Genomic DNA, 16,330 nt, shown 5'->3' on the forward strand with positions numbered 1-16,330 from the left:
ATGTCCCTACTGCTCCTCTCTTGTTGAGGTAGCACATGGCCACTGTGTTGTCCGTCATTATAAGGAAATTTTTTCCCCGTACCAAGGGCAGAAAGGCCATCAGCGCTAGTCTGATTGCCCTCAGCTCCAACAGGTTGATATGTAGTTTGGACTCCGATGGAGACCAACGACCGCTGATTGACGGCTCCCCACCCTGTAAGTGAGGCGTCCGTCACTACTGTTATCTCTGGCCATGGTTGCCAAAAACATTCTCCCTTGAGGATATTGTCTATGCAAGTCCACCATAGAAGGTCCTGAGCCACTCTGCTCGGAACTTGCGCAAGGTCTGGCATATTCCCCGAAAACTAGGACCACTGAGTTCTGAGGGCCCATTGAAGGGACCTCATCCTCAGTCTGGCCTCCGGCACCAGAAAAATGCAGGATGCCATGAGACTGATTCCAACACATCACAAACAGAATCTATTTTGTTAAAATAATTCAAACCTATAGCTTAAGTTCTTAGCTCAAACTAAATGTCCCTATGGAGGAAAGGAATATGTTCCTGGATGCATCCAGAGAACAGCCAAAGGGGCACTTGCCCTGTCCTGGCTCACTACCTTCATACAATTGCTAAAATGAGGTGCACGCCCTTGGGAGTCAACAAACTTCTTTTAATCATGTCGCTAACCCTCGGTGTGACTTATGTATAAAAATCACAGCGATCATTGGTCCAGAATCTATAGGTCCAATCACTGCTGCGTACTAAAAATGCAATGGATATTATTTTCAGGCTCATATATTACTTTCTTATGAGACAAGTGGTACAGGTCATCACCCTGAACCTATATTTGTCAACCGGTTTCAGCGGGGAAATATAGTTTGCCGCCTTCTTCAGGACTATAGAGATATTTTGTGGCACTCTATACATTCACAAATAGACAGAGAAAATTCTCTGTCTTTCAATTTCTTGATCTGGATCCAGCGTGTTCCATTTCTAGATGGGACATCTCATCTGCGTTTCAGCTCCTGTAAGGGAAAATGCACACATCAGAGGCCTCGAGGTATATGACTACTATACATTCTATGGTACTCTTATTCGTCTAATTTCTTACCACTATCTTTTGTCTGTTATGATAGGTCTTCAATTCAGGTCTTCTTTTCCTCTCAGGAGTTGTAATCTCTAGTGAGTAAAGAATCCCTGATCAGCTGTGTTTCAAAACCCCCCTGTATTAATCCAGTGTAAGATCTAATACTTCAATTTTATCTCACTTACCGTCACTTAGTTTCCAGTGCACGGTAAGGCGTCTATTTTTGTTTTATTCTTTTTTTCTTTTCCTCTTTTTCTCACAGGTCTCATGTGGCAGTGCAGTTATTCCTGCAAAGTTTTAGAGAGATAACATTGTTGCAGGTACACATCCTACGTATCTTTCCCCAAACCACAGTCATCATATCCATAACTAATTACAGTGTATCAAGTATTTCGTTTCCCCGACCAATGTTCGGTCGCGAGTTATACCAAATCTCTCGTTGTTTAGGCTACTGTTTGGTTTCACTATTCCCTGTCTACAGCCGTAACGGCCGGATCTGTTCGCCGCGGCGCTTCCCTGTGTTAAGAGAGAGGAGCCGCGTGTGTTGCGCGTTGCTTACGTGTAACTCTAACGCTTTTACAGATGAGTACACAAGTAGCGCACCTATGATGCTGGTGCGTATTTTTAAAAGACGCAAAGAGCTTTCTCAGATCAGGATGCAACAATTGTGTTTCTTACCTGGTGCTTCTTATTCGAGCTCTTATCTGGATCCGTTCCCTCGTTTTAAACGCGGCCGCCATCTTGGGGAGGATTATTTATATTACGGCCGGGTCCCCTGGTCCTTCCTTTATTTTTAGCATTAATATCTTTTGTCATTGTAGCAATCTCTTACGTTACACGTTATTGCCTGGTGTGTATATCTCAGCTATATTAATGGTGGCTATACCAAGGCAGTCAGAGTACTGCTATCATTGTGGCATATCAGTTTTACATTATTCTGCCATGCTTAATGGGCCGGGATACGGGCCATCTATATTTGATCCTGTGTAAATGCTGGAAACAAAGGGGGATTTATTTTTGAACTGCTAAAGTTTGCCAACATATACCTTCATTGAGGCCAGTAATATGGCTTTTTAATCTAAAAATCCACAATTGTTCTCGTTTCAATAACATGGCTGCTAGATCTCCACCCCTCCGTGGGATATTAACTTTCTCAAGGATAGTCCAGTGTATATCGTTCTCAGAATGTTTATGCAACATATAGTGTTCCACTAGTGGTGCAGTGATTCTTTTTGTCCTGATGTTCGACTGAGCAACCTCAGAAAATCATTGGCCGGTAGACTCTGGGCATTCTGGAATCGTGTTACCATCTGCAGAATGTGCTGATCTCTCATTTCGGGTGGCGAGGCTTTCCCTGAGGAAGTGTCCAAGTGCTCTGGTGAATTGAAGCTTTTGAGGAGGTATCATATTGGACTTCTTGTAATTGAGGGAGAAGCCCAGCCTGTGGAGGAAATGGCAGGTGCTCCTGGGCCTGTTGGGTTGAACGAGCCCTGATTAACCAATCGTCCAGGTAGGGGTAGACATAAATCCCCCCTCTCCTGAGGCTCGCTGCCACTACCGCCTTCAGTTTGGTGAAAACCCTCGGGCGGAGGTGAGCCCGAATGGCAGAACTAGAAACTGATGGTGAGAACCGCCAACCGCGAACCTCAGGTACTCTGTGTTTGAGATGGATTGGCACATGAAAGTAAGCATCTTGAAGGACCAATGTCAGTCTTGGAGTTGGAGAGCCTGAAGGATCTGAGAAAGGGTTACCATCTTGTCCTTGCTGAGGAATTTGTTCAAATTTCTTAAGTCCAAGATGGGTCTCAGTCCTCCGTCTTTCTTAGGGATGAGAAAGTATGGGGAGTACCAGCCCTTGTTCCTCTCCGTTACAGGTACATGTTCTATTGCACCTTTCTCTAGCAGGGTTAATATTTTCTGCACAAGGAGCGGGTCTGGAATTTTGGCAGAACTGGCTCCCGGTGGATGATCGAGGCCTTTTTATAAATAGAAGGCGGTAACCTTGGTCTACTGTTTCCAGTGTGCATCTGAAGTAATGCCACGCCATACCTTCAGATGTCAAGAAATCCTGCTTCCCAGCTGGGTTTTGTGGGTTAAGGCCTCAAAAGCAGTGTAGGGGCGGCTGCAGCAGTGGCTGAGGGCAAAGATGCCGCTGCTGAGGCTGATATCGCACCTCTTACTCGTCCACCTTGAGGAAGCTTTCTTTGTCCTTTCTGTACGGCCTGTCCTTTCCCTCTACCAAATGAGGAGTACTATCGAAAAGAACGACCTCTCCAGGAAGATGACCTGGAGTAGAGGTGTTGAGGTTGTCGAATGGAGGCGCTAAGGGACTTAGCTGCTGCCCTGGAGGTCAGCAGCTTCTCCAAACTGTCATCTGCCTTACTGCCAAACAACCTTGAACCATCAAAAGGCATGTTAAGAAGCTTGGCCTGCACGTCTGGTGCAAATCCTGACTTTCTTAACCACGCAAATCTGTGTAGTACTGTGCTCGCAGCCATGGATCTGCTGACGCTGTCAACCGTATCCAACCCTGATCGGAGGCACTCTCCCATCGCCTCCTTGCCGTCTTTTACAATATTCAGAAAGCCTTCCCTTTCTTCGCCTTCTGGAACATGTTCAGCCGCCCCTTTAATGCATTCCCACAGGCTATGTGTAAACCTGGCCAGTCTACATGTGATGTTTGTGGATTTTAGAGCCATACTGCCCGAGGTTAATATCTTGCGGGGCCAAGCGTCCACCTTCTTATCTTCTCTATCAGGGGGGATAGTGTTACGCTCACCTGGTATCCACGGGGACGCCACCCAGCCCTGGTTGGATGATTTGCACTCTCGAACCCCCTCCCGGTCCCTTGGTAAGGCCTCTGGTTAAAGATGGGTCTGCAATATAGGAGGGCTGGATTCAATACCAGATTGTCTTTATGTTTTCCCACTTTCCTTGGCCTCAACTCCTTCCTCACCCTTGGGCCTTCTCCTCACCTTAATATTGTAAAAGGTGGATTCTCCGTCCTGCTCCTCGTGGCAGGGGCGCGTAGATGTAGGGGGCAAGCAGCAACCAAGTTACTTCACTGGTGCAAGCCTGTGGGAATCCAGGCCTGCTGCGACTACGTAGGTTTGCTGCTTTACAGTCTTTATATGCAGTTCTTATGTTCCTCTTAGTTCGAATAATAATGTCTTGATTCTTTCCTTTTAGGTATGGAAAGGTATTTTGGTGTTGTCTTGCAGTTTGAAGATGAGCATGGGCCAGTAGGCGAAAGGGCGTTGTGCGCGATGCTGTCCGGTGAGTAATGCGCGATGCGCAGTGCTGTTTTGCCTTTTCTATTGCTAACCTGTGTCTTTTCTCTCCTTGCAGGTTGCAATGTTCCTCGCCGAGCGCCGTAATGTTCCAGCAATGATACGGACTAGGAGATGACTACCCAGGTAAAAATTGTGTGGCTTTCTTCATTCGGGAGGAAACGTGAGTAAACGCTTACTAATGCTGTCTTTCTTTCTCCTCTTTCCAGGTTATGGTATTCCAGCATGCATGCGATGCCGGATGATGGAGTTCGTACCTTCAGGTGAGTGGAACTGAAGTCAGTGATGGATTGAAGACAGGATACTGTTCCAGGTAAGTTTCGTAGTGTTCTTTCTCTCTCTGCAGGTCCTTGGTTTCAGGTAAGCTGGCATCAAAGAACTGGACATGGTGACCGTTACGCTGCCCACAGCAGAATAACGCAAAGCACGTTCTGCTGTTTGGGTGCGGTTTAAATAGTCTCAGGTAAAGTAGTCCAGGTAAAATAGTCCCAGGCCTGCCACACCCAAAGTAGTCCAGGTAAAGTAGTCCCAGGCCTGCCACACCCAAAAGACTAGACCGCATAGCTCAGTTCCTTGTAACTGAGCTATGTGTGTGCCTCCATGTTGGCTGAACCCTCCTCCCCCCCACCCCCCCCCCCCCAAGTTAAATAGTCCCAAGTAAATGGTCCCATTCTAATGTTGGTCTTCATGATGGTTATGAACCTGGCACCAAAGGACTGTCCGGAAGCAGTCGCAGCTTGGATCACCAAAGTTTCAGGTGTGGGGTGTTTCCTGAGGTAATCAGGGTCAGTAGACGATGGCCTGTATTTTCTAGTGAGGTTTCGATCTATGGCAGAGCTAGATTCAGGTGTTTCCCAATTTGCCTCTACCTTTCTCTGCAAAGCCCTGTGGAAAGGTAGTACTGGATCTTTTTGCTGCCCATGAGCCAAAATATCGGTCATATCATCTTGCTCGAAGATTAGCAAGGCACTACTCCACCCCTTGTAATCCGTCACCCTATTCATGAGTTTTCTGTACCCTGAATCAGCGTGATCCGTAGGGTCAGGTTTAGTAAACTCCAACTCTGGAGACGTATCAATGCCACTGGCAGAATGGAGGGAGTCACAAAGATCTTTTAACTTTGACTCAGGGTCAATCAATTCTTTAGGCACATCTCTAGAGCCATTCATGACTCCACGAGGAGAAACTTCTCCTTCCGAGGCACTTTCCTCCTCAAATGTGGAGGACATAGATCTAAAAAAGTCAGACCTAGGTACAGGTTTGTAAACTTTTTCATTTTCCTCGAGGACCTTGACTGAATCGTTGAGAGCGCCGATGGTTTACCCGATGGCACAGTAACCGTCAAGGTTTCTGGCATCTAGGTGATCGGCAACGATGGCGTTGATGTAATTGTCGAGGTCATCAACATTTTTTTTCTCTTCGACGAGGTCGGAGATGTACTCGATTCTCGAGTCGAAGACTGCAACACCTCGGTGTCGGGTCAACTATGTCGTTTCTCCGACTTGCTACTTGCTAAGGTAGCTTTTGACCTGCCTGCGTCGTCCAGGAGAGCGACCAGGGTCATGCTCTTGCGAGGCTCTTGAGGGGGTTGAAGCCGCGTTCTCAAAGATTTGCATCATTTTATTTCGAAATGCCTCCCATTTTCTGGGGGAATCCGATTTGGTCAGACATCGAACCAGCTCCATGGAGGAGGCTAAGGAGGAAGAGGGAGACCTATGACGTCTCTTTTTTTATTTCTTGGAGGAAGTCTAAGAATGTTCCGATCGACTCCTCGATCTAGACCTCTCCTGGTGTTTATGTCGAGCGGAATCTTTAGATTCCTCTGATTTTTTGAATTTCTTCGAAGAGCCCCTCGAAGCATCCCGACCCACTGCTAGCTTACCTTTACGTTCGCGAAGAGCTTTCTCCGTCATCGATTGGCAGGAGCCACAGTCGCTGATCCGGTGGTCGGGGCCCAAGCACCAAAGGCAAACTCGGTGGGGATCTGTGATAGAAATTGTTGCCTCGCAGTCTTTACATGTTTTGAAACCCGATTTCGGGGTAGAATGAGTCGATGAAGATGACATTTTTCTCTTGAGGAAGAAAAAAGAAGCGCGCCGTGTCACAAAGCAAAGTTTGGAAAAACGGAACTAAAACCAACGGGCGGGGCACAAGCTATTTGTACCACGAGTGACATTGACACGCTACGGCGACCTCCGAGGGACATCGATGCCTCGAGCGAAGCTGGGAGATACGATTATCATAGATGAGGAATATGTCGGAGGACACAATTCATTCGAAATACACCTTCAGTAATGATTCCTCCCAAAAACCTGGCCTGGGATCCTTCTCATGTGGCCAGGAAAAGGCAGACGCGTCCTGATCCCAACCATGGTGGTGGTGTAGGGTGGGAGGATGACATGGGCGGGGGGGGAGGGAAAAAGGGCAGGAGACTGGGAAACCCTCCTTTTTAACTTTCCCCGTAATCCCACACTTGTGATTGCTGTTTGCCAAACAGCAGAGGTTAGAAAATCTAACTTTGTTGTTGGGGACTACAAATCCTATAATCCATAAATACTGGGACGAGGAAGAGCACTGAAGACGTATGCTGTAGTAGTAGTAGTCAGGCAATTAAGCCTAACAGCCTAGACCTGAAGGAATCTGAGGCGCATAAATTGCCCCATCAGGTGCAGGAAATTGGAAGGAGCTGGAACTGTGACTGGAGTTCGTACAGTAGGAGCAGAGGCAGAAGAAAGAATGCATGGTGTTGGCTTGGCAATTCAGGCTGAAGTGGGAGAACCAAAGGGAGGCCAGAACTGTGATGCAGCAGATTTCACTTGCATGTTCTATGAGGGTCCTGTTTCCCCAAATTCTGAGGTGTAGAGGCTGCGCAGCGGAAGGTGTGCAGGAAGGCTGCCTTTCCCCATGTGAGCCCAATTACAGAGATTGCTGTGCAAGAAGCGTGTCGGGGACCAAGGCAAGGAGGAGCTGTTGTAACACTGCGTCTCAGGAGCGAGAGGGGCTCCTTAATCAAGTGTCACAGACACCTCTCCAGCGAGGACAGGTGTGGGGCCCAAGTGAAGCCAGAAGCAGTAGAAGTTATGCAAGTCATGGAGAAAGGATCACAGAAGCCGGTGAGTCAAAACTGGCCTTCTGATTCCTTGCGGGAGCACTGCCGGCAACAGTATCCAGCTTTATATTCACTTGCATATAGGCAGAAGCAAGCTTAAATTGTTTGTTGAGTTTTTAACAATGAGACAATGGAAATATAGCACTGGCGTGTGATCCGCTATTTTCCCTTTCACTCGCGTGAAGAGCAAACACTACGGAAAACCATAGTTGAATATTTAAACTTGTAAATACTATGATGAAGTGGTCGTGTATGCCTAATCTCGCTTTTCAAGGGAAAAGTGAACTGTGAATCTTTATTCACGCGAAGGACTGCTTAAAAAGAAAGGTTGAGTGGTAAAAAATTGCATCTGCATTACCCAAACCAAAATAAGACTGAAATCAGCCTTTCTCAAAGCCAGAAAACCATCTAACCAATACTGTGAGCCCGACAGAAGTTTAACTGTGCCTAAGATACAAGTGCGCAAGCATTACCTGAAGCCAGGAGAGTGACACCAAGGCTTCTGGGTAATTATTTTAGCTAACAGTTGGCAGAGAGATGAAGGCAAAGTTGGGGAAGGTAAAATTGCTGCTTGTTTGAAGTTGAACCAACCTGTTTTGCCAAACACTGTAAGAGAGAGAGTCAGACGTGGGTCCTAAAGGCAAACTTAGGTCATTGTTGTACCAGACAGACACGAGAGGCAAAGAGGCGCCACTTTTGAAGAAAGAGATTCAGACGAAGAGTGGCTTGCCAATTTGAAGGGGTTGAACTACCTTAAAGTAAATCTTGTCAAAACCATAACCTGTTTTGAGTCATAGAGTCCAGAAGCTGCAGTGGCATACCTAGCTGTCTGTAGATGCAAGACTTCAGTAGTACAAGTGAAGTGCAATGCTATGAAGCAATGGAGAATGTTTTCTTGGTAAACTTTAGTAGAAGTGAAGTTGTTGAAGTTGAAGCAGCAGCAGCAATGTGAAGTCATACTGACAAAGATACCTATTGTGAATCCTAATCTTGTGAATAGAGACATATCTGTTAACCAAGACCTGTGCATCATTAACCTTTATATAAATTGTATTTCATTTGAACTGTGGCAAGACTTATTGGATAACTGGAAGTGGTGGCAAAGCATTGTGGCTGGGAACAACATTGATGCTATTTTGAGGAAGTGGAAAGTCCTTATTCCACCAAGAAGAAAAGCTTTGCTATTGTTGGAACTTTGGTTGGCAAAACTTTACCTTGACATTGAAACATCAAGAACTGATTTGAGACTATATTACCTACGTGGAATTATTTGTTTCTTTTTGTTGAACATTGGAGCTTAATTCACTTTTCACCCTGGGGAAGGGAACTCACCCAGGTTTTTGAGGCCCTCTTCCTTCAACCTTCCTGTGAGGCTAAAAACCTTGGTGTCGTCTTCGACTCCACTCTATCTTTCTCTCCCCACATCACTGACCTTGCCATGAAGACCCAGGGAGGGTGGCCAGAGTGTGAGAGGGAAAGCGGGAGCAAAGTCACAATAAGAAGGATCTCAGTCTTACTGGCATTAAGGCAGAGATCGTTGGAGGTACACCACTCCTGAATTGCGGATAGAGTCAGGAATGAGCGAGAGAGGAGGAGGCTGAGGGGAGCCTGAAGGAGAGCCGAGTGTCATCCGCATAACGATGAAAGTTAGAGGATGAGGTAAAGATAAGGTGGGCCAAGTAGACATTGAAGAGCCAGGGTGAAAGGTTAGAACCCTGTGGAACACCATGTGGAGAGAGAGAGGTGGTAGAGAGAAAGGACCCAAGTTGGAACTCATAGGGTCGGTCCAGGAGGAAGGAGGTCAACCAAGTAAACTATGACTAGTTCACCCTTTACCCTATTGGACATGTGGCAACATTTACTGTTCCAATACAAAGGGACATTTTGAATGTCTATGCAGTGTTGGAAACTGTGCTTGTATCTGGGGCATAATTTTCTCAATTGCGTCAAGGGCATGGCACTTCTGGTGGAGGTCCAACATATTCCAATGTCACCAGAAACACTCCCCCCCCCCTCCCATCTCAGATGTAGCAAGCATTGCTCTTGAAAAGAAAACTTTGTGCATTGATTTTTCAAAGAAATACACTTCAGCTACATTCAAAAGGACACCAACTTTAGCTCCAATTAGGTCCTCTGCATCAGAATTAAATGATTAATTTTCATCCTCAATGCATGCACACACATGAAAGAAGCTGACGAACACAATGAGGCATCAGTAAGCGACTTACAATCTCCTCCCGAATAGAATAATCTGCCGTTTCCAGGTAGTTGAGCATTTCAGCAACGATCTGCTGAGCATTACTGCGGTCACACATAGCATACAGTAGGTCCACTGCTCTTTGCCGCACACTAACATCACGCTCAGTCTGAAAGAGAATCAACACAAACCCACTGTAAACAGTTCAGTGAAAAGGGGTGCATATGAAAAATCCCTAATTTTGCTCAGCCTGCGCTTGAAAGAAGTATGCGCGCAAACGCCCAAAAATAGTGTAGTATGAAACAAGGATAATGGCATTCCTGTAACAAACCCCACAAGATAAGAGGATGGGAGGAACTGGAAGAGAACATGTATTTTATGGTATTAAAATGACAATTGGGCTCTACACACATTAAAAAAACAAGGTAAAAGGCAGATGGGTTGTAAATATTATAGGAATCTTTATAACTAGTATTAATTTTAAGCATTGCATGCTCATTTTGATTAGGGGTGGGAGCACGTGCTAATAATGTACCCATTCATTTAGGTACTATTTTGATATTTTAGCTCCAAAAGCAATAGGTAAACATTTTGTGTTTAGTTTTCAATTGAGAGTCAAGCTTAAAAAGTAGTCTCTTCAGAATATGGTTTTACAAAAATCTTCCCATTAATGTTTCGTTTATAAGCAGATGCAGGTGGTTTTTAGCCTTTCCTTAGCCAATCAGAATGTTCACAGTGCAGTCAATAACTATGGTATTGCCTGTAATCTGAACACTCTCCCTTTAAAAGCAGACAGGGGAAAATGCAATTTCCAGGCAAGATATGTTTCAACAAGCCACACCCTTCTCTGGGAGGCTCTTTATTTCAGATATTAGAACATTCAATATAACACATTAAAGAGAAAGTAAAAACAATGGAATATCCTTTTCAGTTACTTTTTGAGAAACTGTTTACTTTTACATTACACCTAAAGCATGATCATGTTAAACCTATTGCAGTTTAACCAAGTTTGCAATGAAAATGCTTACATTAGGAAGAGCCCCTACAAAACGAAAACCATATTCACTGTATGTACACAGTTTGCCATTTACTTTATTTACTGTTCTAACATTTTTTACTCAACCACCAAAACTCCAAAACACATACTATTACCACCATATGACAATAGCCTTAGGTCTATAAGCGGGGTCATTGTCGCTTGGGATAATGACCCTTGCCCAACTCATCACCCACGGATTTGCCTCAGGCAATAACTTGGTGGTAGGTCATTATCACGCGATAATAATATCTCCCTCTGCCTATAAAGGCAATATTACTGGTAAAGCATGCAGAGAAAATAATGGTTTCAAACAACTTCGTGTTATAGGTCCGAATGCCAGCTTGCAGGCTTTGAGGTTGAGTAAAATATTGCCTTAATACCAGAGATAAGGCTATAAGAAAGAAGCAGGAGACAAGACCATGAGCACAGTTTGTAAACATAGAAGAAAGGCCCAGAATATTATTCCATAGCAGAGACCTAACTGGAATTAGCGTACCCTACTTTGATTACTGTGGTAGCAGGTAGTTGCACGCTGCTTCTGTTTACAAGCAGGAACATTTCATTCTTTAAGCGAGAGAGAGGTGAGGTGTTGTGCCTCTTCTGACTTTCCCCAATTACGTCAGAGCACTGTTGCACACGTAGGGAAGACACATGTCTCGCAATGCAATACTGCAGTGCTTTAGGACATGTGTATGCAAATTTGCAAGAACCACCATGGCCAGTTTCACCTCTTGCCTCACTAACACCAACCCACCCACCATCACATCCCTCATATTGGAACTGGGTGTGGGGGGCAAATGGCCAAAGACCCGCTATCCAAAACCCAGTTAAATTACTAGAGGTCATCATAGGCTACATTATAAAAGGTCCGGACACATTACATGACGAACCAGGGTGTTAAGATCGATTTTCAGAATCGACCTTGGGATGGATTTCAAGAGGCCAAGCAGAGCTGTAAAGCGGACTCGGAGGGGTGTGAGAGTGTTCTAAGGATACAAGACACACAGAGCACTCCAATAATTCCAGTTAGACAGCAGTGTACAAAATACGCAATCATTTATTAGGCCTTTAAGATAAAGAAATGAAAATCTCAGGTGAATATTATCACTAAACTATTATCAAACACATATATACACATTCACCTTGGCAGTTCTGCTAACAGAAAACCAACTTCACTTTTACAAACCATTATGCAACTGTAGCAGAGTTAGAACAAGGACAACAGATCACCCGCCAATGGCATTCAAGCTAGCTACATGGAACATTAGAGGGGGCAATAACCCGACCAAAACGAGAAAGGTATTACAGTATCTCCGGAGGCACAAAGTGGACGTTGCGCTGATCCAGGAAACCCATCTCCTCCCCGGAACAGAGAACCGCTGGGCCCGGGACTGGGGGTGTCACAGATACTTGGCCTCATATTCCTCATACTCTAGAGGGGTAGCAATCCTGATAAATAGATCCTTGAAATTCAAACTGCTATCGGCTAACAGCGACAAGGAGAGAAGAACACTCCTGGTACGGGGGACCCTGGAAAACAGAGATCCTTATCATGAACTACTACGGGCCAAATATTGATGGGCCCAACAACTTCAACTGGGTAATGATGCATCTGGGTGAAGAGAGATCTGCAACAATTTTCTGGGGAGGCGATATGAATACCACACTTGACCCTCTGAAGGATAGGTCCCACACCTCGTCTACGACTAAAGCAGCCCTTCAAATTCTTGAAATATGTAAAGCATACGATCTGGTAGACATCTGGAGGCGCCAACACGGGGAGTCCCGGGACTACACGTTCCATTCCTGGGTCCACAAGACGAGCTCCCGCCTGGACTACATATTGGTTTCGGCACACAGCCAATTCCAATGGAACCAATGCCAAATCCTGTCTAGATCGATATCAGACCATTCAGCGGTCACAATGGAATGCACCCAGCCGGATCCATCGGAGGGGAGACGCCACTGGAGGTTCAAACCAAGATCCCTACAGGACCAGGTGTTCGCAGACATACTCCATACAGAGATGTTATCCTTCCTTGAACTCAACCAGGGTTCTGTGTCATCAGCTTGAACCATGTGGGAAACCTTAAAATGCTATGTTAGAGGGGATCTGCATGACCAAAGAACAAGGAATTCTGAAACTCATCAGACGAGAACTAGCTTCAAGCGAAACCCGCCTAAAGGAACTCAAACACATGCACATCACATCGTCCGAACCAAACGTCCTAGCATCACTGAAACAGGAAATGTGTAAGTTCAGAGCGGCAGCAGATCGTGAACTAAAATTCCTATCACAAGGCCACCGCATTCGTCAGGATGGAGAGGGGCAGAAACCGCTGATAGCACCAGACCGAAAACCTATGCAGATAGAACAGATACGAAATTCACAGGGTACCCTGGTACACACCGACAAAAAATAGCAGAAACCTTCCGCTCCCATCAAAGTCTGTACAGTGCCAACTTCACCGCCAGGCAGGAGGAGCTAGTGCGCTACCTTGAGGAAATAGAGCTATACTGGGTAAACGCCGCACTAAGAGAACCACTAAACCTACCCATCACGCTGGAAGAAATTCTCCAGGCTATTAAAGAGCTTCGGAACACCAAAGCTCTGGGCCCGGATGGTCTGATCGGCGAGTTCTATAAAGCATTCGCCCCGGTCCTCGCACCTCTACTGTTGCAGGTCTTCAAGGAGGCGCTTGAGATTGGTTCCCTGCCCCGACCCTCCGTGAAGCGATTGACCCTGCTACATAAAGCTGGCAAACCCCCAGAAGAATGTAGCTCTTATAGACCGATCTGGCTGATCAACCTCGACAATAAGATACTGGCCAAGATCCTCGCCACTAGACTCATCCCCCTGATGCCCGCGCTGGTGCTAGCAGACCAGGCAGGATTTGTCCCGGGCCGCAACACAACATTTGGCATCAGACGCATGTTCAGAGTCGTTGAGGCATTGGACCCCACGCACCAGGCTGTAGCAGTCCTTTAAGATGCCGAAAAGGCCTTCGACTCCATCGAATGGCCTTTCCTCTTCGAAGTTCTCCAGCGAATGGGCCTTGGCAAAAACTTTCTCAGGCTGACTGCCCTTCTATATAACCAACCCCAGTCACATATAATTCTGGGTAAAACCAGATCGATGGCGGTCGACCTTCAGCGGGGGACTAGGCAGGGGTGCCCCCTATCTGCCCTACTATTTGCACTGGTTGTGGAGCCCCTCGCCTCGGACCTCCGAGCCGGACACATAAACAGGGGCCTGTCTTTTGGCCCTCACAAATTAATAATATCCCTTTATGCAGAAGACATTGTCCTTTACATCCGCGACCTGGCTGAGAACTTGAACCCAATAATACGCGACATCATTAAATTCAGCACCTTCTCCGGATTAAAAATAAATCACACTAAGTCAATTATAGTCCTGCTAACCCCAGAAACCAAGGAATTCCCAGATGACTATGGCTTCAAGTGGGAACACACAAATGTAAGATACCTCGGCATTCAAATGGCCAGAACCCACCAAAATCTCTTCCATGACAACTACGGCAAAGTAACTTCACTTCAAGGGAAAATTAACCGATGGAAAACGCTACCACTCACTCTCTGGGGACGGGTTTCGCTAGTAAAAATGGTGATACTTCCTAAACTCCTTTATCTCTTTGTAAATCTTCCCCTATTGGTTCCCCAGGAACATCTTCACCACTTGCGGAGCCAGGTCCTGGAACTACTATGGGCGGGAAAACCAGCTAGAATTGCTTACCAGTCACTGATCCAACCGGTGACAAAAGGAGGCAGGGCACTCCCCAATTTAGAATGGTATTATTGGGCACCACATGCCCAATTCCTAGGCCACTGGTATGCCACGCACTTTGTCCGCCCCCATGTCCAGCTGGAACGAGCACTTGCATCCCCTAACTTGCTTAGAGCAGTTATCCTTGGCCAAACACACAGACCGCACACGACTCTAAACACGGTACTCTCCACCATCGCAATCTGGAAAAAAATAGCCCAGAAATGCGATGTCCAGACCAGGTTCTCCCCTCTCCTTCCGATAAGATTAATTCCTGGAATCCCCCTGACCACAGAGAAATTTTACTTAAACTGGGCTGACAAGTTAAAATTGAATTCCATGGGCGACCTTTTCATCGATAGGAACTTCCTTACACCCCAACAAGCTAAAACCCACGGAGCTACAACCGCCCTTGACAAATTTGTCTATTTCGGTCTTAGACGCTCACTTCAAGCTATGCTACCCTCGTTTCCGCGACAACCCCCAACATGGCAATTTCTACATGGGGTTGTTCAGTCACAGGGGGAGGGTAGACTATTATCATCGATATATAAATCCCTGTTAACCGACATGTCCCCATTCCCGACAGCGCCCAAAACAAGATGTGACGAAGCCCTCCGTATGTCAATACCAGACTAGGAGTGGGACTACATTCTAGCACAGACCTAGAACATTTCGCTAAACATAAGATCTAAACAAATACACCTTAAATACATACATCAGGCATACCACACTCCCGCCAGAATCCACTCCTACCACCCCTCTGCCTCACCGACATGCAGTCGATGTGACGCCCCACTAGCGGACTTCGTCCACCTAGCATAGTCCTGTCCAGCTATACATCACTTCTGGGAGGCGGTACTGGAAAAGACAGCCGCAATCATAAGCACGCCCTTGGAGCCCGATCCCAAGATCACTCTTCTTGGACTAACCAAACACCTCCCGCTCCCAACGCGCAAGCTGGGAGGGCTGCTATTGTTGCTGGCACGGAGAAGGATTGCAATGACGTGAGGGAAAGGACCCTCGCCGACTATACAACAATGGCTAAAATACATTTCCTATTGTCAGGACACTGAAGCGAACTTCATCAAACTACTACCCCTACACGCTCGACCCCCCCCCCCCCCGACATTTGGGGCCCCTATATCGTCTATTTGATGTCCACCGCGAACAGTGACTCTTCAAGAGAGGCGTCCCTCAGGTCCCAATGAAATCATACCGCCACACATCCCAGCCCGTGAATGAAGATGACTGCTAATATCCACTGACTCCTGCACAAGATCAGCACCGGGGGCCGGGGTGCGGACAGTGTGGCACTTGTTTCTTCCATTGTTTCCTTTAGGTTTGTCTTTTTCCGTTAACTCTACAACCAGTTGAAAATACCAAAAATAAAGTTTTTAAAAAAAGAGTTAGAACAAGCACTTAAAATAACTGAGTAGTAAAGTAAGTGATAAACTGAGAAACAGTCAATTTCAACATCGGTAAACACAGGTAATTAATGTAGGTAGAACACCTACAGAATAACCTAAGACAAAGTCCCCAGCACTTATTAAGTCCAGCCCTGATAGGGACTGAGGTCTGGTGCCCACAAGTCAACAGTTCAACAAAGCACATAGTCGAGGTGCAGATAAGTGTTCAAAGGTTAAGTAAAGTTCTGAATGCTTCCACTCCTAGTGCCACCACGCTAGGTATGGCCCAGCGGGCGGATCCTTACCCAGAACACCACAAATCTTAGATAGGCATAGTAGGCGGTTTGAGAACTTTCTGCCCATGAAACCCTATGGTGGGGAGGGGATAGTTAGAATAACTTGTCACTCCCTCAGGAGACCTCCAGGACATGCAGA

At 46.2% G+C, this 16,330-nt stretch overlaps 1 protein-coding gene across 2 annotated transcripts in view; it reads right to left on the minus strand.

The window, feature by feature from the left end:
- Positions 1–16,330, minus strand: part of AP2A2 (adaptor related protein complex 2 subunit alpha 2) — a 1,261,084-nt gene that overhangs the window by 480,945 nt on the left and 763,809 nt on the right. For both annotated transcript variants that reach the window (XM_069624009.1, XM_069624008.1), the window contains exon 10: positions 9,695–9,832. In XM_069624009.1, the coding sequence (XP_069480110.1) occupies positions 9,695–9,832 (138 nt within the window). The remainder of the gene's footprint in view (positions 1–9,694; positions 9,833–16,330) is intronic.

This window comes from Ambystoma mexicanum, chromosome 11 (assembly GCF_040938575.1).
Source record: "Ambystoma mexicanum isolate Mex_15411 chromosome 11, UKY_AmexF1_1, whole genome shotgun sequence".
NCBI lineage: Eukaryota > Metazoa > Chordata > Amphibia > Caudata > Ambystomatidae > Ambystoma > Ambystoma mexicanum.